General features: G+C 39.9%; 1 protein-coding gene across 1 annotated transcript; it reads right to left on the reverse strand.

The window, feature by feature from the left end:
* Positions 1–9,404: 9,404 nt before the first annotated feature.
* LOC115800727 (C-type lectin domain family 4 member E-like) lies at positions 9,405–26,867 on the reverse strand. Its single transcript, XM_030758225.1, has 5 exons — positions 26,774–26,867; positions 24,542–24,684; positions 22,205–22,308; positions 20,809–20,866; positions 9,405–9,467 (listed from the first exon to the last, which is right to left on the reverse strand). Exons 1-5 carry the CDS (start codon positions 26,865–26,867, stop codon positions 9,405–9,407), a joined length of 462 nt encoding a protein of 153 aa, XP_030614085.1.
* Between the last annotated feature and the right edge of the window lie 243 nt (positions 26,868–27,110).

Below are 27,110 nucleotides of genomic sequence, written 5' to 3' on the forward strand. Positions count from 1 at the left end.
GACCTTTTTAAATGAGCACAATATTTTTGAAGTCTTCCAATCTGGCTTTAAACCCCTGCACAGCACTGAATCAGCACTTTTAAGAGTTTTTAATGACGTCTTCTTAGCTATTGACCCAGGTGATTGTGTTGTTCTTGTTCTTTTATATTTAACTGCTGCCTTTTATACAGTTGACCATAAAATTTTAATCTCTCATCTGGAGCAGTGGGCGGGAATCAGGGGCACAGCCCTGAGTTGGTTTCAGTCATACTTATCAAGTCGGAGTTTCTGTCTTGGACTTCTCCACTTGTGTGTGGGGTACCACAGGGCTCGGTGCTAGGCCCACTCCTTTTCTCTCTTTATCTATTACCGCTGGGCCACATACTTAGAAAATATGGTATCTCTTTCCACTGCTATGTGGACGACAGCCAGATATATGTGCCACTTAAAAGGAAAGACTCCTACTCAGTGGCACAATTACTTAAATGCCTTGGTGACATTAAGGCATGGCTGGCTCTAAATTTCCTAAGTTGTAATGAGAAAAAAACAGAGGTGACCCCTCTGACAGATCTGGGTCCTCTGGCACAGTTTCTCAAACCAACAATAACAAACTTAGGAGTTAAAATAGATCCAGACATGAAGCTTGATAGCCACATAAATGCTGTGGTCAAGTCGAGGCAACTGGCCAAAATAAAGCCAATTCTCCAAAGGTGAGACTTTTAAAGAGTAATCCACGCCTTTGTCACCACTCGGCTGGATTACTGTAATGCATGTTATATGGGGCTTAGAGGGTCCGCTATTGCTCGCCTTCAACTGGTGCAGAATGCTGCTGGGTGGCTTTTAACTGGTGCCTGCAAACATGAGCACATTTCACCTGTTTTAGCGTCACTTCACTGGTTACCTGTTCATTTCAGGATCCATTTTAAAATTCTTTTATTTACTTTTAAATCTCTAAATGGTCTTGCCCCAGCCTATCTATCTGAGCTTCACACTTACATTCCCACCCGATCACTCAGGTCGGCAGACCAGCTGCTTCTGACTGTGCCTAAAACTAGGTTTAAGCTCAGAGGGGACCGGACCTTTGCAGTGGCAGCACCAAATCTCTGGAATGATCTGCCACTGCATATTAGACAGGCCTCATCACTCGCGCACTTTAAATCACTTTTAAAAACTCACCTTTTTTCTTTGGCTTTTAACGCTAACACTAATTAGACATTGACACTGTGAGCTGTGTACTTTTTAAATGTAATTTTCAAGTATTTTAATGCATTTTATTGAGCTGTTTTATGTATATTATTGTTATATTGTACAGCACTTTGGACCCTGTGGGTGATTTTAAAGCGCTTTATAAATAAAATTGGATTTGATTGGATTGGATAATGTAGGTACAATACAGACTTCTGAAGGTTCTTGCAAAACAGGTTATTTCTTCATTTTATATATAGCCCTTCATAAATCTCTATTTACCAATATAAGTAAAGACATTACACATAAAAGCACATAGAAACACTAGAAATCTCATCTTTCTTGGCTGCTGTGCTCGGTGTCTCTGAGGCAGGTTTACAGCTGCTGGCAACAGATGATCTAGAAGCAGTGACGTGCGGTAAGGGTCGTGACTGGTGAGGCACTGACGTCATCACATCAGATTTACAAACATATAGCTTATTCACCATTTGATTGGCAACAGTTGTTTTGTTTAACATTAACATAGTCTGAAGCAAACCTTTTAGCTCCGGTGTTGGTCTTTCTTTAATTATTATCTTCTGCTTCGATTGAAAGTCCAGTTTAGAAAATTCTTTCAGTTGAGTTATGTAATCTTCCATGTTGAACATAAGGCCAAGCAACAGGAAAAACTAACTGGCCTTGCTAAACTGTTTATGGTAGCTTGCCGCCGAGGAGTCGTAGAGTCCCTGGGATCACCAGCGCCCCCTACCATGAGGCACGAGAACTGCGTGCCTCACCTAGTGTCTCTTCGCAGCAGTTTCATGATCGCTCAACACAAGAATGCATTACACACATACAGTTGTTAATGAAAAAAACAAAAAAAAAAACTGTGCATTATATACACCAGCTAAAATATGGAAATTTAGTTCATATAGTAAAAGTGTTAGAACATTTTAATAGCCACATGCAAAGGGAAAGTAATCCGGTCTCACTGCATAGCATGCCAGCACAGTTAGTAGTCATTGGCAATGACTATACTGAGCCGCACCACGGATTGCGCAATCCGTGGTGCGGCTCGCCGGGCTGGTGCCTCACCGTTCGTCTCTTAGTATTTGACCGGCAAATGCGAAAATTCAGCGATTTTGAAAAAACTAATCTAAAAATGGTGTAGTTAAATCGAAAAGAACTTTAAAATACAAATCACTGAATGAATATAACCATTTAATTTATTTTTTAATTTTATATTTCCACGATGACAGGTGAGGCCGTGCCTCACCTGCCTCCCCTGACTGCACGTCACTGTCTAGAAGCTGTGGATCCATATATAAATATGGCGTACTCTTTGTCCAGTACCAAATGCGGCCTTGGCTCTTTAGCTTCTGCATCAAAGTCCTCTTCTATTTCAGACAGGCATACTCATAATCATCTCACACAGGCCACAATCAGAGCATTCATGTTTCAGAATTGCATGGACATTTCTAACATGGGCTTTCCATCTTTTGTATCCAGAGTAGGAAATACAAAGTTCTAGCATTATTTACACCCTAGCATAAGCACGAGCATAAGCATAAGCTGACGTGATCTTTGAACACTTTCCATGTTTCATGGGATAATTAAATAAAAATATTTCAGACTGTGACTCAGTATGTAAGCTGCAAAGACTTTTGCATGTACTGTTGAGATTTGTGTCTTTGTAACTGTTTTTATTTTTTTCAAAAATCTAGTTAATACATTTTTAATGTAAACAAAGGAACAACCCCAAGGAACCAACAGAGACTAAACTTCTGGTCATAGTGAAAAAATAAATAAAATTAATGAACTCTGAAAGACGTTCCCTCTGGAACCCCCAGAACCAGATGACTCATTAGTAGCTACAAATAATAAATAGTGTATTTAATGCATGTAAAAATTTACTATCATACTATGTAAACTGTTTGAGTTATAGGCCTTTGACACACGTGGCTTTTGTTTGAAATTTCACCCTCATTTTTCCAGCCTTTTTGAGTCCTCATAACTTCTTATGTGCATGAAAATTTTAAGCTCTGTTAAACATCTAGAGGGGCCTGTTGTATAAAAATTTTATTAATTAATTTTTTCAGTAAAGCACGATCAAAATGTTCAACGTTACTTCTCATTTTCTAGCTTACATCACAATCCTACTGTAACATCTGTTTCTGATGACACATTTTTCCCACAACCTTCCTTTTTACATCTTACACAAAAACAAACTGCTCCCCGCTGCCCCCGGCTGGTTGTCACTGCCGCCCCTGGAATGTGGGCGCCTGTGGGTCCTGGGGTGCATGGCTGGATGTCTTGGTGTGGCTCTTGGCCTGCTTCCTTAGCGGTTGTGGCCTCGGGGTGGCTCAGGCCTCTTTGGTGTGGTGGGGGGCCCTGCTGGGTGTTGGGCGGTTCTCAGGTCCCGGGGGGGGGGCTGCCGGGTGGGTGGGCTGTTTATTGCCTCTGGCTCTCTGGGCTCTTGCCCATTGACTGTGGTGACTCCGTCTGGGTCTCCCTCCTTCCCCCTCTGGGGTCTGTGGGTGGATGCCATCGGGATGTGTGGCCTTGGATTTTCTGAGTTCCTAGAGGGCTGTGGATGGCCCGGGTCCTCTGGGTCTTTCCTTGCTTGCCTCTGGATTCTGGAGTGGGGGTTGTGGCTTCTTGCCCTCATTGGTGAGTATGTTAATTGAGAGAGGCACATACACATTGCTACAAACTACAGCATGACTGTGTGCGTGTATCTACCCCTTTTAATATTGATGTGTATGTATATATATGTGAGTATGTATATGTGTGTGTGTGTGTATGTGTGTATATATATATATATATGTGTGTATATATATATATATATATATATATATATATGTATATATATATATATATATATATATATGATGATTATTGACCCGAGGAAGAGAAGAGACCAGCATGCTCCATTATTCATCAACGGGACTCAGGTGGAGAGAGTGAAGACTTTCAAATTCCTTGGCACCCACATCAGTGAAGACCTCACCTGGACCTACAACACAACACAGACTGTCAAGAAAGCTCAGCAGAGACTCTTCTTCTTAAGGAAACTGAGTAAATTCGGATTATCCCCCAAGCTCCTCAGCAACTTTTACAGATGCACTGTGGAGAGCATCCTGACAAACTCCATCACGGTGTGGTATGGAAACTGCACCAGTCAGGACAGGAAGGCTCTCCAGCGTGTCATCAAAACAGCACAATTCATCTGTGGAGCTGCCTTCCCATCACTACAGGACACTTATAATACCCGGGTAATAAAGAGGGCACACAACATCATCAAGGACCGTACCCACCCACAGCACACACTGTTCACACTCCTGCCGTCTGGCAGACGTTACAGGAGTGTAAAAGCAAGAACAACCAGACTAAAAAACAGTTTCTATCCACAGGCCATCAGGCTACTGAACCACTGACTGATTACCAAACTGTGATTACCTGCCTTTCTTTCATCTGTATATATCTGTATATATTGCACTTGCTTTATTATTTATTTATTTTTATTTTCTACTTTTACTTTCCTAATATACTAGTTCTTAAATTTTATTTTAACTTAGTTGCTTATTTCAATTGCTTGTAAAGCAGTCGCAAGTAAGAATTTCATTGCTCAGCATAACCACAGTGTTTTGCGGTGTACATGACAATAAACTTCTTGAATCTTGAATCTTGAATATATATAATCTGGGAGCGTGGTCGGCCTCCAGCCTCGCCTTGCCACCGCCGCTGGGAGCGTGGTCGGCCCCCTGAACTGTCTGTTTTCCGCTGTGGATTTCCCAGCAGACCCCCCCTGAACTGTTTTGCCTCTTCGTCCATTTTTTGTGTTTGGACTGTTTTTTTGTTTTGTTTTTTCCGGCTTTGTGCCGTTGATTTTTGGTTCTGCCCTGTAGTTTTGTTTTGGGTTTTTTTGGGTCTGTGCTACCTTCTTGGGAGGGCCCCTGGACTGTTTTGAGCCATGTTTGGACTCCTGTGTTTTCTTTTGTTTGGTCCCTGCATCCTGGTCCCCCTCCTCCCGCCCTGGTCTGGTTTTGGTTTTTCCTTGTTCTTGTTGTGGGCCGTTGGGAGCTGGCCCTTAAGGGAGGGGGGTACTGTCATGGTCCTGGGCTGGTGGCCCAGTGTTTTTTGTTATCTTTTGTAATTGTCCTCAGTTTGTTTCTAGTTCCTTGTGTTTCCATGTGTCAGGTCTGGGTCCTTGTTCCCCCGTTTGACTTCCTGTGTTATTTTGATAGTCATTTGGTCTCTGTCATGTTCAGTTTTGCTTCCCTTAGTCTTGTCAGTATGATTACTGTTTCCTGTGTCTCCCAGCTCTTCCCACTCCCCTCGTTGTCCTGTGTATTTAAGTCCCGTGTTTTCTCTGCCTGTCGTCGCATCGTCATCATTCGCTCCCCTGCTGTGTCCCTTTGTAGTTCTTGGATTTCAGTTCTGGTATCTTCCTGTTTGCTGCATTTACTCCTGTTTCCGTTCTGCACTCACCTAATAAAGACTCAATATTCATCTTCCCTCGTCTGCGTTCCTGCCTGCCACACAGCCGTTCCATGACACCTGTACTCAGCAGAGGGACAAAGTTGAATCTAATCTAATATAGCTCAGCAGTAACCCGTCAGGTCTCTGAAACAGCTGACCAACTGCCAGTAGGACTTTTCAAAAGTAAATTTAAAATACTTTTTTATGAAATTATATAATTCCCCTTTTTTTAAAAAAAAGTTACAATGCTGTGGAAAATGGAAACAAGAATAGAATATAAAGATGGATTTTAAAAATATTTAACTGATTAAATATTACAAATATATAAAATGAGGAACCTGAGAAATGTCACTGTTTGTGAACGTTACTAAAAATTGTTTCTGCTGTACTGCATCGCCTCTGTGCTGGGACCTCGAGGCCCTTTCACACACAAACTTTATTGCTTCCCACCACTCTGCAGATCTGACCACAAACTAGCTCTGCTAACACAAAGTTATTGTTCCTCTTGTTTATTGATAGCCTAACCCATAAGAGTTATTGGGGGGGTGAGTGGGGGTGATTCTAAAGACTGAAATAGACATTTTTTTTTTTAAAAGCCTGTCATGTCTCGCAGATCTTGCAAGCAGAACTGTGAGATGAATGCACTGCTGTGCTAAACATATTTGCTCTTTCAAGATGAGCTCTATTGGTTCTCTATAGGCTCCTCTTGTTAGTGTTTGACACTTTATTTATTTGAATTATTCACATTCATATATCTGTGCCAGAGCTGACAGGCTGAGGAAAAATAAAACAGAAAAGAAAGAAAAAAAAAGAGAGGGAAAAAAAGAATAGGTAGAAAGTAAAAAAAAAGTGGAAAGAACAGAAGTAAGTAAACCAAATAGTTCATCACTTGCTGAACCTGTGAGAGAAGAAAAAAAAAAGCAAAATACTAACAATACTTGCAAAAATAAATGTGTGTGGGAAAAACAAAACAAACAAAGCATGGCTACGCAAACCAACAATTTTGTTCTGTTGTGATTGTGTGGGTGTTTGTGTCTGTGTCATGAAATGTACTTACCAATGAGGGCGGAATGCCCCAGCTCCGCCCATCAGAAGCTAGAGGCAGGTAGAAAGAGCCCCAGGAAACCCAGGCCACCAGCAGCCCATCAAGAGCCACGAAGACATGCTGCCATTCATTCCAAAGACAACCGCACGCCCACCCCAGCAAACTGGAGCGGGAGGTCCCAGATGGAGTCCCTCCAGTTGAGGACAGTTATGCCACAAGCACCCAACTGGTGATCGTCTCCCAAAAACCCTCCAGTAGAGAGCCAGCTGTCCACTTACTCAATAGGCACCCTGACCTCCCACACCCCAGCACAGGGCAGGGGGAGGTCAAGTCAAGTCAAGTTTATTTATAAAGCACATTTAAAACAACGACGTTGACCAAAGTGCTGTACAAGATCTGTAACCCCAAGGACTATACTAAATAAAAATAAAAATATATAAATAAATAAATAAAATAATAAAATAAAAATAAATAAATAAAAACATTAAGAACAATAAATAACATAAGAAAATTAAAAATTAAAACGTTTAAAACAAGTACCATAAAATACCATAAAACAATCATCTAAAAGGAGGTAGCACTGCAGCCAAATGCCAAGGAAAAGAAATGTGTTTTTAATAGAGATTTAAATGTGTGTATTGTCTGAGCTGTGCGGATATGGAGAGGTAGATCGTTCCATAGCTTTGGTGCTGCTGCTGCAAAAGCTCGATCACCTCTCTGTTTTAGTCTAGTTTTAGGCCTCTGTAAGAGCAGCTGGTTCGATGACCTCAGAGCTCTTACAGGGGTGTGACAGTGAAGCAGCTCAGACAGATACAAAGGTGCCAGTCCGTTTAAGGCTTTAAAAGTAAGCAATAAAATCTTAAAATCGATTCTAAAATGGACAGGGAGCCAGTGAAGGGATGACAGGACTGGGGTAATGTGTTCATGCTTTTTTAAACCGGTTAAAAGACGAGCTGCTGCATTCTGGACTACCTGCAGGCGGCGCACAGATGATTGATCTATGCCAAAGTACAGAGAATTACAGTAGTCCAGGCGGGAAGTAATAAAAGCATGAATAACTTTTTCCAGGTCCTGCTGCGGGAGATAAGGTTTTACCTTGGCAATGACTCTGAGTTGGTAAAAACTGATTTTGGTAACAGCACTTACTTGCTTCTCCATTTTAAAACTACTATCTAAAATGACACCCAGATTTTTCACAGCATCACGACAGTGAGGAGCCAAATGACTCGGAGTGCCAGAGGAGTTGCTTGAGGGGTCAAATTTACCAAAGCATATGACCTCGGTTTTGCTTTCATTAAGATTTAGGAAATTGTTTCTCATCCAGGACTTGATGTCACTTAGATGGGCCTGGGGCCGCGGTGACAGCATCACGGAGCACCACAGCACCTGAGATTGGCGCCACCGCCCCCACCGCAGAGGGTAGCCTGCTCAGCACTAGGCGCCCTTTCACTTGACAATAGACCCTTTTACAGCGTACGTCATCAAAGGATGCGTGCGCATTTTGGCAACGGAAGTAAAGTGCTACTCCATTCAAATCAATAAGAACAAGGAGACTGCACAGCGTTTAAACATGATTTAAAAGTGATATCAGCATCAAAATGTCTCGCTGTTGCACATTTGGCTGTCAGAATTTCTACTCTACCAAAAGTGGACTGAAGTTGCACTGAATCCCACGGGGTCACGGCTGTTTAAGAGAAAACGGAGGTGTCTGTGGTTGCAAGCCATCAAATGTATTGATAAAATTGGACTGAGGACATGATCGGGACTGAGGAGAGGATCAGAAATGCTCACGTTTGAAGCGCCCATTTTAAATCAGGTAAAGTTATTTATTTATCTTCCATTGTTTATACTGGAAGATAAAGAAATCTTCTTCTTCTTCTTCTTCTTCTTCTTATTATTATTATTATTATTATTGTCATTATTATTGTTATTATCATTATTATTTGATCTTTTCAGTTAGGGGCATTCAGATGGTCTCTCTCCTCAGTCATGGAGGAAAGTTTGCTACTCATGGCAGAGAGACTTGCAGTCGAATCATGCACTGAAATACACTGAGAGACAGTTTTCTGAGACGCAAAGGGCCTTCTGTATTTAAAGAAAATCCAAACATTTACAATTTTTGCCCATGGGTACTTCACACACTTGTTCACTGAGTTTACTATAACCCCCCACCCTTCCCCTTTTCCCTGTGTTCCCAATCAAAGAGCTGAGTGTTGGCACCTGGACAGTGTGCTCTTGTTTTCATATATTTGTGTGCCTGTGTATGTGTGTGATGGATTTAACATTTTCCATTTGTAGGTATTTGTACATTTGAATGTTGCTTACTTTGTCAAATCTCATTTCAAATGAGCTGACACCATCCAAAACGTACTGTGGCTGAGTTTTCAGTCTGTTCACATGTGGGCTGATGAATGTTAGAGCAAATATTTACAGAGAACCAGACTCACAGTAGACCCCAAGGGTGATGAGTCCAATCAGCAGGAGAACACTCAGCAGTCCCAGAGAGAGAGTAACACCTGAATAGAAACTTCTCTTAGAGCTTCTTGGACCTGAAAAGAAACAAACAGTAAAACTAACAAAGTGTACGACAGTAATAACAGAAAAAATATATCTGGTCCCTTTTTTGTTACTTCTTTCTTACTCTTGGGATTTCTTGTTGAAGGTATTGGGTTGTCACATTGGAAATATTCAGCATTGACAAAAATTTCCTCCATTTCTTGTTTTTCTGAGGCCGTCAGCTCTGCAGCTCAGGACCTGCAAACTGTTTCACTGGTTTAAGTTTCTCTGTTTTCTCAGCCTGAGAGGTAGTCACACATGTCAGATGTTAAAAATGTTGTTCACACATTACAAGTTCTATAATATGAAAAGCAACAGAAGTCAAACTTGTTTTCATAGATTTCAAGGAACTTGAAAAGATCATCTCAGTATTGAAATGTGTGACTAATGACTAAAACCTTTCAGTTTAAAAATACCAGCTACACAGAAACTCTGAAGATAGTATTTTTTATTTTTTAGGATTGTTCTAGAGATACAAAAACATATTTTTGTGTTTTATTTATTTTGTTTCATTTGATTTTATTTATTTTCGGACCAGGGAGGATGCACATAACTGTGCATTCACATAAATAAAAAGCATCCAGCACCTTAAGACTTTTAGCCTAATTTGCAGATCTTGATCCAAAGAGTTTGTTTGGGGGGGAGAAGGGGAAAAGCGCAAAAGCCCCGTGTGGTCAGAAGGCAGCAGAGGGCTGTGAACCAAATATGGTTCAAAAACTGTACATTTCAGTCTTTAGAATAACACCCCCACTTCCTAACAACTCTTGTGGGTTAGACTGTACTTTGTGTTAGCAGAGCTAGTTTGTGGTCAGATCTGCAGAGTGTGGACGTGATAAAGTTTGTGTGTGAAAGGGTCTCGAGGTTGCAGCACAGAGTCGATGCAGTACAGCACATACAATTTTTAGAAACATTCACTAACAGTGACTTTCTCAGGTTCCTCATTTTATATATTTGTAATATTTATTCAGTTAAATATTTTTAACAGGGATCGGACTCAACAGACAGACTCAACTCACAGACTGCAGTTTTAAAAAGATTATTTAACAAGTTAATGACGTGTTCTGTGGAATGAACTGTGGGTCCACTGTAGGACTGCATGGGAAGGAAAAATCCACATATATCCCACGTGGGCCTGGCTGACAGTTTGGCCTTTTTCTTGGTCGTTATAGATCTATGGGATTTTCCCCACAGCAAACCTCCACTGGGGCTCAGAGAGGTAAAATTACTGTCTGTCCTGGATGGGCTCATGGAACGTGGTGGTGACCTGAGCTCCCTTCCCAGACGCCTGAACCCCCATTTACACCTTTGTCCCAGTGACCTCAATAAGTCACATGAAACTATGGAGAAGTCCTATATCAACATGTTCTCACTCCTTACTCGTCACATATGGACGCTTGGGCAGGGTCCCTCTGTGTCACTCGTAAATGCGTTGGGTACCCCCCCCTCGCGTCGTTAAAATTAAAATGTATCGTGGTGCATGTATGGATGGTTCTGGGGCTTGCTGTGCCTCAGCCCCCAGAGGACAGGTTTGCTTCCCACTGGTCATTGCTGCCCACCCAGGAGGTGGGTGTTTTGGCATGGTTGTTGGCCCGCTGCCTTGGGGAATGTGGTTTGGGTTGGTTTGGGCTGCTTTGGCATGCAGGGGGCGAGTGGTTCTCTGGCAGCTGGGGCCCAGCTTGTGCTGGGACGGCAGGTGTGAAAAAATTTTGCATCATTCCCAAGAAGACTCATGGCTGTACTAGTTAAAAAATGGTGCTTCTACTCAATGCTGAGCAAAGGGGCTGAATACTTATACCCATGTGATATTTCAGTGTTTTTATTTTTTAATCAGTTTGCAAAAATTTCTACATCTCTGTTTTTTTCTGTCAAGATGGGGTGCTGAGTGTACATTAATGAGAAATAAAATTAACTTTTTTGATTGGAGCAAATGGCTGCAATGAAACAAAGAATGTAAAATTTGAAGGGGTCTGAGTACTTTCCGTACCCACTGTATGTACAGAAATAAATTGAGATGCATGTTTCTGAAACACAAAAACCCTCAAACATACTTATACTGTTTGTGGTTTATTTTAGACAAAAACCAAAGTATTCCAATTTTGACTGCAGACAATGAAAATGTTCATAAAACTAATTTTATGCTAATGTATATGAGAGTGTGTGTGTGAATGTGAATTACAGTTCATTCAAAATGGTCTGACGTATCCAAAATGTAAAGATTCAGAACTTTCAGTGCGTTCAAATGTAGGCTGATGAGTGTTAGAATAAATATTTATTAGGAACCAAACTCACAATGAACCCCAAGGGTGATGAGTCCAGCTAGCAGGAAAACACTCAACAGGCAAAAAAAAAAGACAAAAATGTCTAAATAGAAATTCCTCTTCCTTGGAGCTTAAAAGAAATGAAGAATGAAACAAATAAAGTGTGTAACAATAATTGCAGACATTAAAATAAATAAGGTTCCTTCTGTTTTTGCTTCTTTCTTACCTGTGCACTTAATTGTTGAAGGCATGGTCACCTCTGCAGCACAGAACCTGAAAACTGTCACAATTTACAGTTTCATATATGCATACATTTGCACTGTTTCTTCTTTTTTTAATATAAGAGGAAGTTTTTACATATTACCTTTTGCACAACAATAGCTATGTAATGTGAAAAACAGAAGTTAAACATCTTTTCACAGTTTTCTGAGGAACGCTAAAGCTCTCTATTAAGATAAAAAAGTAAAGGTGTCCCGGGTCTGTGACCCTTTATTTTTTAGTTTTTATGGACTTTTGTAGTTATTTTATTTTGTCTTCAGGATAACTGTTTCATTTTGTTAAATAGTTTCATGCGTTCTTAATTAAGTTCCCAGTTGCTTTAGACTTTAGTTCTCATGTGCTTTTCCCTCAGTGTCCCTCCCTTTTTGTGTGAAGTCTCTTGTGTCTGTTTTCCTCAGTGTGTGTTTCCCTGTGTGGTGTTAAACTTGCATTTCTGTTTTCTTGCCTTCTCATATTTTGACATTCCCTTTGTCCCGTGTGGTTTGTGTTTAGTTTTGCTTCCTTTGTCTTGTTATTGTAATACCGTTCACCTGTCCTCTCTCCTCTCATTCCCTCCTTTGTATATATTGTCTCAGTCTTCCTCTTGTCTCTTGTTGGTTTCTTGTTGTCTGTGTGGCAGTGTTCTCATGCCTCGTGTTTTTCTCCAGTTTTCCCTGTTTAGCTGTTTAGGTTTTCTTTAGCTTTGTAACCTGCCTTGTTTTATTAGTTTGTTTTATCAGCCAGAATAAAGACTCGTTTTCTGTTTACCTCTGTGTGCCTCACTCTCCACACACGCCATGATAGGTTCAGATCATTTTAATAACTCAGAGAACAAACACACAACTCTTTTCAAACTTGCGCAAGGAGGAGAGATCCGTTGGCTGAGCGGAAGTTATCTGTCCCAAGGGACTGCTTCCTGCGCAGCGCTTTTATTCGGACTTTCACAATAAGATCACGTGGGTTACACCAAACGCAGTTTACAGCATGTTATAAACAACATTCTTGGCTTTTTCTTTATCATTTATGGCATTAAGTATACTGTGGAATGTGCATACGTAACATGGCGTATATGAGACACGTATCCTATGTGTGTTCTGCAGGCTTGAAACAGCCTGCAGGTAACCACAACTTCCTTTGTAAGAAATGTCACCACGTGTTTCCATTTCAAACATAAAAAACAACAGTATCATATATACACAAAACATTTTATAAAAACATACAAACAGAAGATATAATTCATAATAAACAGAATGGAATTTATACTATAACTCCAACACGCCACACAGTTTCTATGCACCCTGACAGAAAGATCAGAATCTCAATAATGAAAGGTGTGATTAATGACTAAATATCATCCAAATATATATACACTAGATAGTATTTTTTTTTAGAACTATTTAATGGGATTAATGAGGCAAATTTGTTGGGAATGTGGCAAATTGCAGGGTTCATCCAGAAACCACACAAACTGTGGGGCTGAACCAGTTTAAGATGAACTGGGGTAAAGCTGAAAACTGTCCTGGAACCTATCCCAGCTATCAATGGAAAAGAGGTAGGATACATTTAGGAAAGGTCACCAGACCAGCACAGAGAAACGCAAAGAAACAGGCAAACCATTCACACTTAAAATGGTGTCTTTTTGCTTTGTGAGGTAGAGCCATGAACTAAAAAAGAAAGATAACTGGAATACTAAAGTGAGGCAGCATGTAGTCTTCAACAGACTAAATAGTTGGTTGACAAGAAAAATAAAAGCCATAGATGTACATCTGGACGGTGTTGCTGCTGAAGTGAACAAGGTGGGACAGAAGTATTGATTGAAATACAGTAAATCTCAAAGTGCATATATGGAAAACCACCTATGTCACCCTGATTTTGTTTAGAAATTAGATCATTTCCATATGAAAGCAAAGTTTCATAAAGATCCACTTATAGCCTGTGCACTGAATGAGTCTCCAGGTTTTAAGTGGGACAACACAATACCCCTGTAATCAAAGTGTTCACAGAAAAGTTTTGTACTCAATAAATCATTAACACACACACAAAAAAGGAAGTACAAGGACATAACAATGGTGTCATAACGAAAAACCAATATTAATAAGCACCCCCTCTGTAAAGGCGAATAATGATAACTTCAAATGATAAAAATCAGTAAAAAATCAAAACTCGACACATTAAAAGCCCATAAACAATAAAAGACCCAACACACACCCTCCAAGAAACCAACATATAAACAATAGAACAGAAATACTAGAATCTAACCAGGTAACAAACCTTTGGCAGTCTCAAATCCACTGTTGGTCACATTAATTGTCACACAGATTAATAACCTGAGGATCTGTCAGCTGCATGTTCAAACAAAGTTTCAAATCTTTAAAAGTATTTTTCTCTCAATTCGCAGCTGCTTTAAGAGAAAATGTTTGTGCCAAACATTTTTGAACAAAATTTCAAGACTGTCCTGCCTTCAAGAACGACCTCACAGGTCATTTGTACAAAAAGATTTTTACAAGCAATACCTCTGTTTTAAAATTAATTGACCTCTAGCAGTCGTGCACAAAAGGATGCATGAATAAATTGTTCTGTTTTTTTTGTGGTAATTTCAGAAGGAAAATGGAAATGAATTTTCTCAGATCTCTAAATTAGTCTATAAAATATGATTCTATTTATTAAAAACAACAACAACAAAACAACAGCAAACAAAGCAAATAATTGCTTAATTAGTAACATTTTTCTTTTTGCTTTATACTGCATGATGTACTGAGAACTATCAGTGGATTTATTTGATACTGAAGAAACTAATTGTGCACTGATGCAGCCGTGTTTACAGCACAGAACCTGCATGAAAATCTGTTTATTTTTAAGATTCCTTTATTATTTCCTTCTTATATATACTAGTAAAACATCATTATATAGGATATCACGATATAAACTAGTAATCTAGTGATAGTTTCCAGTATGTCTAATGATACACAGCACAGGCAACTATTGTTAGTTAAACTGGTGCATTTCATTGTTCAAAATTAATGAGTTTATCCCTGTGTTTCTATCTCTCCTCCTTCCTCCTTTCTCTCTCTCTCTCTCTCTCTGTGTTATAATGGTAAATACAAATATATTGGAAACTGCTTTAATGCTTTATTGAAGTTTAATTGTATTGGTTTAACAAGGATGGGAGGCATAACTTACTTTATGCATTTAGTTAACTCATTCACCCAATGTGAGGAAGGTGAATGAGTTAATGAATCACAAGGTAAATGTGTTTGTTTTTGTTTCTCTGTGACCATCTCCAGGTTCATCATGAAGCAGCCATGTCAGCTTTAGGTTTCATGTGCTGATTCAGGTGCCTTACATTTAGTCTGCTTGTAAATCAAGCAGAAAAGTGAGAACTAGATCTTAGCAGCTTCCACTTTGGGTGAGGAAGTGGAACAGCTGAAAGCTTTTTGTATCAGCTTGCCATCACAACAAAATTTATGTCCACATCCTGTTAGTGGGCTGTTTCCCTTTACACTGATATCTGCATTTCTGATTGTAAAGTCAAGTCAAATCAGTTTATTCATAAAGCACATTCAAACATGAAGAATGTTGACCAATGTGCTGCTAATTTCTCACTCCAAATTTCAACACTTTTCTGTACATGTTCATATTATGAAGTCTGACCACAGAAGAGGTTTGTTTTGTGGACTTTGTAATGAAGTGAAGTAACATTTTGCTTTGTCTCCTAGCACGCACAGACATGCTCACATTACAGTGTAGGAACAAAATGAAAGAGTGCAACATGTGCAGCATGCTTTGTAAAAGACTCCACAAGGTAAAGATAGTCTCTGCACATATGTCCATAATAAAAAGGAAAAATTCTGGTTATTTAAATGTCTAACTTTAGAAATCGTTGAATGTGGGTTGAAGAATTTGTATGGCTCCCACGTGTTTGTATGCATGCCTGACAATGTTGGGGCATGCTCCTAATGAAACAGCGAATGGTCCAGACCCAGGAGGATCCCCTCCCATCACTGAGCTCCTGTATGTCCATCCACCAGGATGATTATTTGCTGCTTTTCCTCATTTAGTGTTTATCTCAGAAGTGAGGAGAATCACTTAGTTGTTGTGGGAACTGTTTTTTTTATGGCATTGAAAAAAATGGGCATCATGTAACCCTGAATGGCTGCAATATGCAACAGAGAAATAGCAGGAAAAATTCAGTCAAAGGGAATTTGTGAAGAGTATAAGATGTAGTACTGCATGCAGTTTTGTAGTGGCAAGCAAAGACAGCAACTCTGACACTGATTCATAATTATAAATGTATACCATTATCATTCTTTTAACTTTAATTAGTGCTTTAATTTATGTATATAGAATCAAGGATCTGATCACAGTTCCAGAGAAATTTATCACTTCATGTCAGAGTAAAAACTTTAAAATAAAACAGCACAAACTATGACTTATTCTGAAGCCTTTCCAACTCATTGGTCATTGTGTGAGGTTGCCATCCAGCTGGTCTTTCTCCTCAGTTATGGAGGAAAGATTTACAGCTGAATCCTGTACTGAAATAAATCATGATCGAGAGAGGCATGCTATTGAAATGCAAAAGACATTATTCTTTCATAGTTAGACAGTAATGGCAGACATTAAAATAAATCAAGTCTCTTCTGTTGTTGCTTCTTTCTTAAATGTGAACTTTATTGTTGAAGGCATTGGGTTGTGAGGTTTGACAAACACAGTATTGATGTGTTTCATCCATCGCTTGTGTGCTGAGCTGAACTCTGCAGCACAGGACCTGAAAACAGTCACAATTTAACTGCTTGCAGTTTCTTCTTCTTCTTTTTTTTTTAATATGAGAGGAAGTCTCAAATTTTTAGATGTTAATTTTTGATTCTTTTGCACAACAGTGGCTATGTAACAGCAAAAACAGACACTTCACAGTTTTCTGAGGAATTCTAAAGCTCTCTCTAATTTTGACCTTTTAACACGATTATTGAGGTGAATTTCCAAGGCATCTAGCTTTTTTCAAAATGTTGGAAGATGCGTGTCATGTTTGGACCAGGATCATAACATGTCATGATCCTGGGCCTCATCCCCAGTGTTTAATGTTTTTACTTTTAGGTTCTGTTTCTGTTATGTTTCTAAGTTTGTTCATTGTTTGGATTCTTAGTGATGAGTTATTTGATCCTTTTGTTTTCTTTTCAAACATATTCCTCATATACCACATATCTTCTCTCAGTGTCCACTACGTGTCAGGGAAGATTCAAGAGATTCAAGATTCAAGAAGACTTTATTGTCATTATATGTAAACATATAATGAAATTTGCATTCCAGAACACCCATCCAAGAGAAATACAAACAACAGAAACAAACAGGGGGGACAGGTGTCTGAGGTCATGCAGCTGTTTTGCCGGCGCTACCTTTAGCAGGAAAACAGAAAGAGAGATACACTGGGATAGGTAGGTTCAAAAAAATCATCTCGTACCGTGTTCATTATGAACACCTTACGGGGTTCCAAAAAAACACCTCAGCAAAGCAGTAGCACATTTAAAGCCTGGAGAGCACTAGGATGAGTAGAGGAGGGGCTGCCAGCGGAGACGAGCAGGATACTGTGATGGCCACACAGCTTCCAGACCAGCAGTTCATGATAATGTTCATGATAAGATGGTACAGTCAGCCTTGGTTGCCAGGATACCAGTTCATACAGGTCACAACACGGGGCGGGGGTGAAGAGCATCTGTTTACATAACATCTCCAAGAGGCGATTTAGATAGACAGCCATCCAAGGCCGTCTGGGAGCCAGATTCCAAATACTGCAATTGTTTTGGTTCAGGCCATCATAACTATTTGCTGACAGACCTTACAGTTTTCTGGTTACCTCTCAGAAGTCCAATAATCCGAATTTGGTTCTACTCCGCCACGCAGAACAGAGACCAACACTCCTCCAGATGTAATCCATTTCGATTCAGCTCTACTGAGTCTGATTGAGTTCGTACTGTTTCTGCATCCCTCATAGGCAGCCTTACTAGGGCCTGAACAGCTGCCCAGAAACCAGGTATCCCCAGGTCCAATTCGGGAAAAATCCTGGTATCAATATATATGCCACGTCCATACAGTGCAGCCAGGAACGTTATCTTCCATCCTCACGGGAACATAGCCATAACAAAGCCAGTCAGGTGTGTAGTCGGACCAGAGGAAAGAGGGTTCCCCTTCTCCCAGTCTCCTCGTGATGAGAATTTGGCCATCAATAGTGTTGAGAGACCAGCTGACCAGATCCACAATTTAATTTCCAGTTAGTTATTGTGAACTCAGAGCAAAGTGCACACAGCATCCTGCTGCATATAAACAACTGACCCATTACAAACTGCTCGAACTCATGTAGGCAAGTCAGTATGTTGATCTAATTTATTCAGTCTTGATTCCTGATGTTCCTTTTGTAGCAGCTTCTATTTGATGCTCCAAATGAACATGCTGATAGATCCTTACTGATGTGTATTAGCTGGAAAAATGGTTTTCACTTTTTCCCCAATTTACTTCTGACTGGCTGCACTGAGAGAAAGCCTGCGTGTATCATCTTTTCCTATGGATGCCATTTATGAGATAAAATTAAATCATTAATAATATTTGTGTGGACTTTTATGAATGTGCACTCTAACATGTCAATAACCTTTAAAAAGATATTAACATTTAAACTAGAGGGTGAGACATTTTAAAGAAATTTTGCATTTTCTGAGTGAAATTTACTCTAATTATTTAGGTAGTTGTTTTACTGCAAATGTAACAATATTTTAGACCATTTATTTATTTAAACATCATCTTGCCAGATGTTTTTTTTTTTCAAAGCCATGTCCTCTAGAAGAAGCAGCAGCAACGCCCCCTGTTGGAGGCAAGAAAAACCTACAGTACAGCGCCTGGTATTCCCAGGCCTTCTCCCATCCAAATACTGACCAGGCCCGACCCTCCTTAGCTTCCGAGATCAGCCTCAGATAATTAATAAAACAGAAATAATCTAAGTTATTTATTTTTTCAGTGTGGCTCAGAACCAAATGATCCACGGACGCTACCCGTCCACAGCCCAGGGGTTGGGGACCTCTGCTTTAGGTGATAGGTCACGTGTGCTCAACATCTCTAATCTATAATTTGCACTGGCTGTTACAGGCTTCATCACAGCTGCCAGAGTTATTCTCTGTAAATGGAGAAGCCAAGATGGGCCAGTGTATCCAGATTGGATGAAGTGTATGGCAGAGATGGCATATTTTGAGTTACTGATGGCTAAGTTGCACAACCAAAAGGAATCATATTTAATGTTTGGGATAAGTTCATCTTTTATAAAGGAGGATAAGGCTGTATAGGCTTCAAATAAGTTTGTTTGTTTAGTGGATGCATGCTGTGTATGAGGTTTTGTTGAGTCTGTGCTGTATTGTGGAATGTTAATTTTCTTTATATTAACTTTTAAACAATAAACACTTTAGTGACAAAAGAATAGCTGAAGTGACCCCCTTTCACAGCACTAAGCTCAATAAAACATTTCTGGTACCTGTTTGGGGTGTGTGTGTGTGTGTGTGTGTGTGTGTGTGTGCGTATGTTTATAATACCTTGTGGGGACAATTTTCCTGACATATACTACGTTGTGGGGACCAATTTCTCCTTGTGGGGACTGGAACCTTGTCCCCACAAGGGGAAACCCTGTTTTTGGGTCAGGGGTCAGAGTTAGGGCTAAGGTATGAATTGAGTTTAGGTTAGGGTTAGGGTTAGGTATGTGATGGTTAGGGTTAGGAAAAGGGTAAAGGTAAGGTTTAGGCTGTAGAAATGAATGGAAGTCAATGGAAATTCCCCACAAAGATAGCAAAACACACTTGTGTGTGTGTGTGTGTGTGTGTGTTTGTGTGTGTGTGTGTCAAATTTTTCATCAGTAGCTTTGACAAACAAAATTTTTTGACAAAATTTCAGAAAATGATGGCGATGATAACAAATGTTTTTCTCAGGACATGGTGGTTGTTAAACAGGCCTCTACAAAGTATAGATGACCAAACACACAGTCCAGATTGCAAGGATAACATGACTAATACAAAAACTGTACTTAAATAAAAATGCATTGTTTTCAAATAAGAGAAAAAAAAATTTGAATACTTTATGGATAAAAAAATGAAATAACACTGACATTACTACATACTTTTCTGCATCACAAGATAGTTCTAATGAATTTAGTTCATTTAGCAGTGACAATACAGAATACATTCATTGTACATGTTATAGCTAAAAGCTCATTTTCACCCATAGTTCCTACAGCAAAAAATAGTTATGTTAATCAAAATATGAAACATTAAAGACCCCCCCCCCAAAAAGAAGTTGCCAACTAGAATAATGAGACTGAAGATAATAATGATATAAATGACAATGATGTGAATGACAATTTCTTATCATAACTGAACGTATATGTGATCTAAAGGATGATCCATAGTCCAGTTTTTTCAATTGCTCTTTGATAATGTATAATGACAAGATATTTCAAAAAAGGCAGCAATTAATGGAACTTAATTTTATATTTTGCTGAATTATGTTTTTCCACCAGGAGGTAATGTTATCTATAAAAATGATAGCATATATGTATACATATAGGTACATATCAAGGTTGTGCTCTTTCTGAATACCTATTCAGAAAGAAATAAAGCAGAAAAACAGAATAATAAAATAATAAAAGCTAAACTAAATCTATAATCTTCAAACAGTGGTAAATGCACTGGTTCTTATATAGCACTTTTCTGCTCTTTTTGAGCACTCGAGGCTACTTTATGCAGCCTGTCTCATTCACCCATTCATAGAAGCATTTTTTTCTGCATCTAAGTGTTTTCTATCTAACAGTCACACACTGAGAGAGCTTTTGTTTAAGCATCTTGCCCAAGGATACTTTGGCATGTAGACTGGATTAATCAGGGATTGAACCACCAACCTTGTGGTGGATTGAGGAAGACTAAGAACAGGTGACCTGCTCTACCTCCTCCCAGCCAGTGCTGTGAAGATATTTTTTTCACAGACCCACTGCAAAGATGTTTCACATGAATTATCATTCCAATAAATCATTTCTTGAATTCTGACAATGTGAGCACAGTCCTCTTTAGCAGTCCAGTCATCAGGTTGATGAGCTGCCCAGTACCTGGCGGATCAGTGAACAACAGAATTACTGTCTTTGACAAAATTATTAGATTTTAAACATTTATACAAGCAAAAAAAAATATGGATATTTACATTTTTTTTTATGGTAACAATGAAAAGAGCAGCTTTCTGTTGTGATTAACACATTAAGAACTGGATTCAGAGTTTATATATATATATATATATATATATATATATATATATATATATATATATATATATATATATATATATATATATATATATATATATATATATATATATATATATATATATATATATACATATATATATAACTTTACTGTTGCCTATCTGTATTAGGTGGAAATTAGAAGCACATGTGTGGAATATATTTTTTAATTACTGGGATGTTTGCACACACTGTACACATAACACAATTGATGACCACCTCCACGCATTCTGCCTCTGTCCACCAATACAAAACTTCTGGAAAGAAATAATCACCAAACTTTCTTAAACCTCTATCACTTTGGTAACTACTGTGTTTTGGAGGTAAATGCACTCTTGTGTAGCATCAACTAAATCTCCAATCATAAGCAATGTTTTCGAGCTGTGCTATGCTGTTGAAATTGAGCATAATAACATGAAACACAATTAGTTAATCTCTCGTTGCTTTTAAATGGGAGATTTTGTATTGCAGACCGATATTAACCTGTTAACTGGCCGCACCAAAATCACCTGAAAAACTATGTGATGCCCTCTGCTTATTATTGGCTCTGGAAAACCCATGTCTTATCCTGTTAACTGGCCACCTGCGGGACATATGTAGTGCATTTTATATGGCAGGCTAGACCCTCCCACTTTGATTGACACTTCATTCGGCCATCATGTCAAGAAATGGGTTTTCCAGAGCCTTTTTTACATGATTGGCGGAATGAGGTGTCAATCAAAATGGGAGGGTCTAGCCTGCGATATAAAAAGCCACTATATAACATGGACAGTAATCAGGGTAAAGGTACGGGTGAACATTTTAAAGGCTGGCCGTTGGTGAAAGCCTAGCTCTGAGAGGAGAGAAGCTAGAGAATTGAGGCTCCAGCATAGCATAAGCAGTTCAGAAACAATTTGAAATGAGAAAAAAAAGCTATTTCTGATTAAGTCTTGTTTTAGAGTGCTTACAGCTAGTGGATCTATTCTGACCCAAAGTGCAGCCGTGACTGGTTCTGAATGACGGCTTTACAGCAGACAGCTGCTCCCCCTCTTCCAGGCACTGTGTACCGGAACAGAAGCTTTTAGTGGTACGCAGTACTGGACTGTACAGGCTTACTTTCACCCCTTATTATGAATACATTTAATATACACTGCCAGCATGAACACTTACGTGAGAGTCAGTGGGGTTCCATCTACCCATTTCCAAGTTCCTTCTTCTTCTTTGTCATTTAAACCAATCCATGCCGAATTCTGGGTTAATGTAGCAAGGAAGTTCTGTTCATCAAAAACAAAACCATTAGATTTTACTTTTAAACCACAATATAGGATATACATGTTTGTTTTTCCATTTTAGCTGAAAATTTATTAAAAATCCTGAAAACCTCACTTATTACAACTTAACCTAAAATTATAAATTAATTGCTATATCTTCCGTGAATTGCCACTTTATCGTGGTAGAGGGGTTTGTGTGTCCCAGTGATCCCAGGAGCTATGTTGTCCGTGGGGGCTTGTCCCCCTGGTGGGGTCTCTTATGGCAAATTGGTCCTGGGTGAGGGGCCAGACAAAGCGCGATTCCAAAGACCCCTATGGAAGGAACTGTTTACCCTTCTCAGGATAGGGTTACTGGGGTCACCCCCTGGAGCCAGGCCTGGGGAGTGAGCTCGAGGGAGAGCATCTGAGGGCATAGCCTGAAGAGCCTGCCCTCCTGTAGGCCCACCACCTGCAGGAGGCGTCGTAGGGGTTGGGTGCAATTTGTGTTGGGCAGTGGCCAAGGGCTCAGGCCCTGGCGGAGGCTATCGAGACTGACTATTGGGACATGAGATGTCACCTCTCTGGTGGCGAAGGAGCCTGAATGACAGTTCAGAGTACCCAACCTTCTTGGAGTTGCTGGGCGGGGTGTTTGAGTGTGTTACAGTTGGTGATTCCATCATCCTACTGGGAGACTTCAACACTCACATGAGCAATGACAGTGAGCCTTGGAGGGGCGTGATTGGGAGGAATGGTCTACCTGATTTGAACCCAAATGGTGTTTTGTTATTGGACTTCTGTGCAAACCACAGTTTGTCCATAACGAACACCATGTTTGAACATAAAGACGTCCACAAGCACACGTGGCACCAGGACACCCAGGGTCACAGGTCAATCATCGATTTTATAATTGTATCATCAGATCTGCGGCTGTATGTTCTGGACACTCGGGTGAAGAGAGGACCTGAGCTGTCAGCTGATTTCCGTCTGGTGGTGAGTGGGATCAGGTGGTGGGGGAGGATGCTGGACAGACCCAGCACACCTAAATGAACTGTGTGTGCTGGGAGGTGTGGAATATGGTCCATTTGGACTGCCAGACATTCTGCCAGGCGTTCCCAGTGCACCCTCACAATATGTTGAGGTGCACTGTACCACATATAGCCGCACATCTGATGATACGATTACAAAATTGATGATTGATCTGCAGCCTAGGGTGTCCTGGTGTCCTGGTGCCACAGACATCCTTGTGTTCAAACATGGTGTTTGTTATGGACAAACTGTGGTTTGCACAGACGTCCAGTAACAAAGCACCACTCAGGTTCAGATCAGGTTGGCCCTTCCCAGTCACACCTCTCCATGTCTCAGTGTCACTGCCCATGTACAGTAAGCGTTAACGTCTCCCAGTAGGACAATGGAGTCCCCCTGGAGCCAGGGATGGAGGACCCTCAAGCACCCCACCCAAGAAGGCTGGGTACTCTGAACTGTCATTTAATGCATAAGTTCAGACAATAGTCATTCCCCAGCTGGAAGATGCAGGGAAGTAACCCTCTCACTCACTAATGAAAACTCCAACAGTCTGTGCAGTCTCCTCCGTGTCCTCATTGTTGCATCTTTGATGTACTCAAGTGTCTGAAAGATACTTTACAATCCTCATACTCATCATGACTTACTGCTGGATGTCTCAGGAGTTTTTTGCAGTTAGATATACTCATTGTTATAACAGAAAAAAGTACAAATTGTTTTTTACTATTCAACTAAACTGAACGAGATGTTACAATATCCTGTATTAAACCACAAAATGTCTGCTGCAAGTTACATTTGTTGTCCATGTAGTGTAAAATTTGTATTTCAATGCATTCAACCTATGTGTGCAATTATTCTTCTTGTATAAAGTGTGTGCAAGATGGAAAACTAACTGTAAGTTGTGTTCAAGGACATACTGTGTTTTTGTTCTCAGGCAGAAAAAGATGTGTTCGTGAATATAACTGAGATGTTATTTTTCCTTTTCAGTATCAATGCTGGTGTGAAGACTGTGCTGCATTAATCTCTTTGTGAAAGTTTCTTTCAGTAAATCTCAGAAAGTTAGTTTGGGTTCAACTTTATTTTTTCCACAGAGACTGAATCAGAATTGCTGAATTAGCTGGATCCTGAAATCATGGAAACATTTTTTTTAACTGGGGAAAGCAATGTCCATGAAACAATTAGTATGAATTTCAGTATTAATTTACAAACACATGCGACACATACACATGAACTCTACCTGTATGTCTGAGCTGTATATCACCACCAGATGTCCTCCTTGGTCTCTGCAGTCCTTTCTGGCTGAATCCCAGGAACCAGACCTTTCAGAGAGGAGGTAACAGCTACAGCTGAACTCCTTCCATCCTGCAGGACACATTCTCTCTGAGAAAAACAAACAGGAAATATTAAAGAGCAACATGGAACATATAGCAATGCTTTATTTGGTCTCTGTTAATTAATTGGAATCTGTGTTTTAACCTAACACAGATCAACATATACAGTCTCACACAGGGCTGGACTGGGACAAAAAATTGGCCCTGGCATTTTTGGCTTAGACCGGCTCGCAACTGTGTCTTAGAAGCATTTGACACTGTTTTACTCTTATTCAGTGTGGCCATACCTTTTGCTAATAATACTTTTATACTTTTTTTTTTTTAACTTACTTTAGTAATGCTTAAATTGCAAAGCTTTGACGTATCATTTAGTTTTTTAAAATCTGTTATTTCACCTGCTTGAGGGCTTTTTAAAACATGTTTAACTAGCACAGAGGCTACAAATTCAAACTACTGTGCAGCCTTTCAACACACCTTTAACCTAAATATCTAAAATGCTATGATGCAGCCTAAAATGGACGCTGCTCATCCAACACTTCTCGCCCTTGACCGTTTGCTATTTTATCAGAGTAAGGTGCCATGGCTGCCAGATTTGGGGAAGTATGCAAATGTAAATATTGATATTAATCAATCACCATTGCTCATCACACTGCTGCGGTCTTCACCTACAGCAGAGTCTGCCCAAGCCTTGAAGGGGACCTAAGCAATATTTGATTTGGGGCCCCCTTCATACCACTTCATTGTCCCCTGAATTTAATTGTTATTAATGCTGGAGGGTTAAAGTTGATTTTTTTTTTTTTAGGATATATTACAGTTTCAGCCTTTTCAATTCAATTTTTCAATTCAATTACATTTTATTTATACAGTGCCAAGTCACAACAAACAGACATCTCAAGGCACTTTATAGTGTAAGGTAAAGACCCCACAATAATTGCAGAGAAAACCCATTGTTCATCCTAATCTTAAAAATAGAGAGGGTGTCTGTCTCCTGAATCCAAACTAGGAGCTGGTTCCACAGAAGAGGGGCCTGAAAGCTGAAGGCTCTGCTTCCCATTCTACTCTTAAATATCCGAGGAACCACAAGTAAGCCAGCAGTCTGAGAGCAAAGTGCTCTATTGGGGTGATACGGTATTATGAGCCAATGAAAAGAAGCCAATATGGGAGAAATCTGCTCTCTCTTTCTAGTCCCTGTCAGTACTCTAGCTGCAGCTTTTTGGATCAGCTGAAGGCTTTTTGGGGAGCTTTTAAGACAGCCTGATAATAATGAATTACAATAGTCCATCCTAGAAGTAACAGATGCATGAATTAGCTTTTTAGCGTCAGTCTGAGACAAAAATATTAGAGTGTAGCCTACTCATTAAATTAGTGTTGTTACAAGTCTACAAATCTGGACAGTTAGAATAGTCTCTTCTTTCTTTTAGGAAATTGGCATTTGTAAAAAATTAAAACAAACCAAAAAAGTTTCATGACAAATGTGGGCGAGCTTGGGGGGCCCCTGGTGGTCAGGGGGCCCTATGCAGCCGCATATGTCGCCTATGTCTCTGGCCGGCTCTGCCTACAGCCTGCTGTTGCTGCAGCATTACTGTTACAGAGGACAAGGAGGCTACAGCAGTGAACATGTCTGTGATCTTTACACATTTTGTAGCATCTACAGTGACACTCTTCAATTTCTTCGCACGTAACTTCTCCGCACCCCCTTTCTGCCGCTTCGGTTTCTCCATATTGCCTCTCCTTTAACACACGCGCTCAACACTGAAACTACTAGCGGGAGTAGTTTCAGTGTTCTGCACCACGCAGAGAAAGGGTGGGGCCGCTTTCATCATATATCCTGATTGGTACTGTCCACTGTCTATATTGAAGATGGGCCAATGGGCCGCCCCCTCTAAATTGTGGGCCGGTCTCTTAGGAAAAAAAAGGGAAGGAAAAAAAAAATCCAACGGCATCGGCCCTTGAGGACTGTCGGCCCACCGGGCAAATGCCCGGTACGCCCGATTGCCAGTCCAGCCCTGGTCTTACATGCTGATACAATTATTATTATACACATTTCCTGCTGAAAAATACAATTAAGATAAAATGAACTGTGTAACAATAAGACTTTGCACGTTAACTTTCACGTTAACTTTTCCAAAGACACTCACTCTGTTTGTGCAAACTCTGAAGCCTCTCCAGCTCTTTGGTCTTTTCAGTGAGGCTGCCATTCTCCTCAGTCATGGAGCAAAGTTGGTTATTCATGGCTGAGAGACGTTCAGCTGAATCATGTAATAAGTTATGGTCTAAAACAAAGAGAAATAAGATGCATGTTTTTTAGGCACAAAAGACCTCATGCATTCTTTCTTAGACTGCTTCTGAGTTATTTTACAGCCTGTAGGTAATGAAACGCTAAAATATGAAAGTCAATTTGATGCTAGCACATATGAATAAAGAACCATTTATTTTGATTCATTTATTACGAACATTTAAAACAACATCTCTTTA

This window comes from Archocentrus centrarchus, chromosome 21 (genome assembly GCF_007364275.1).
Source record: "Archocentrus centrarchus isolate MPI-CPG fArcCen1 chromosome 21, fArcCen1, whole genome shotgun sequence".
Taxonomy (NCBI): domain Eukaryota; kingdom Metazoa; phylum Chordata; class Actinopteri; order Cichliformes; family Cichlidae; genus Archocentrus; species Archocentrus centrarchus.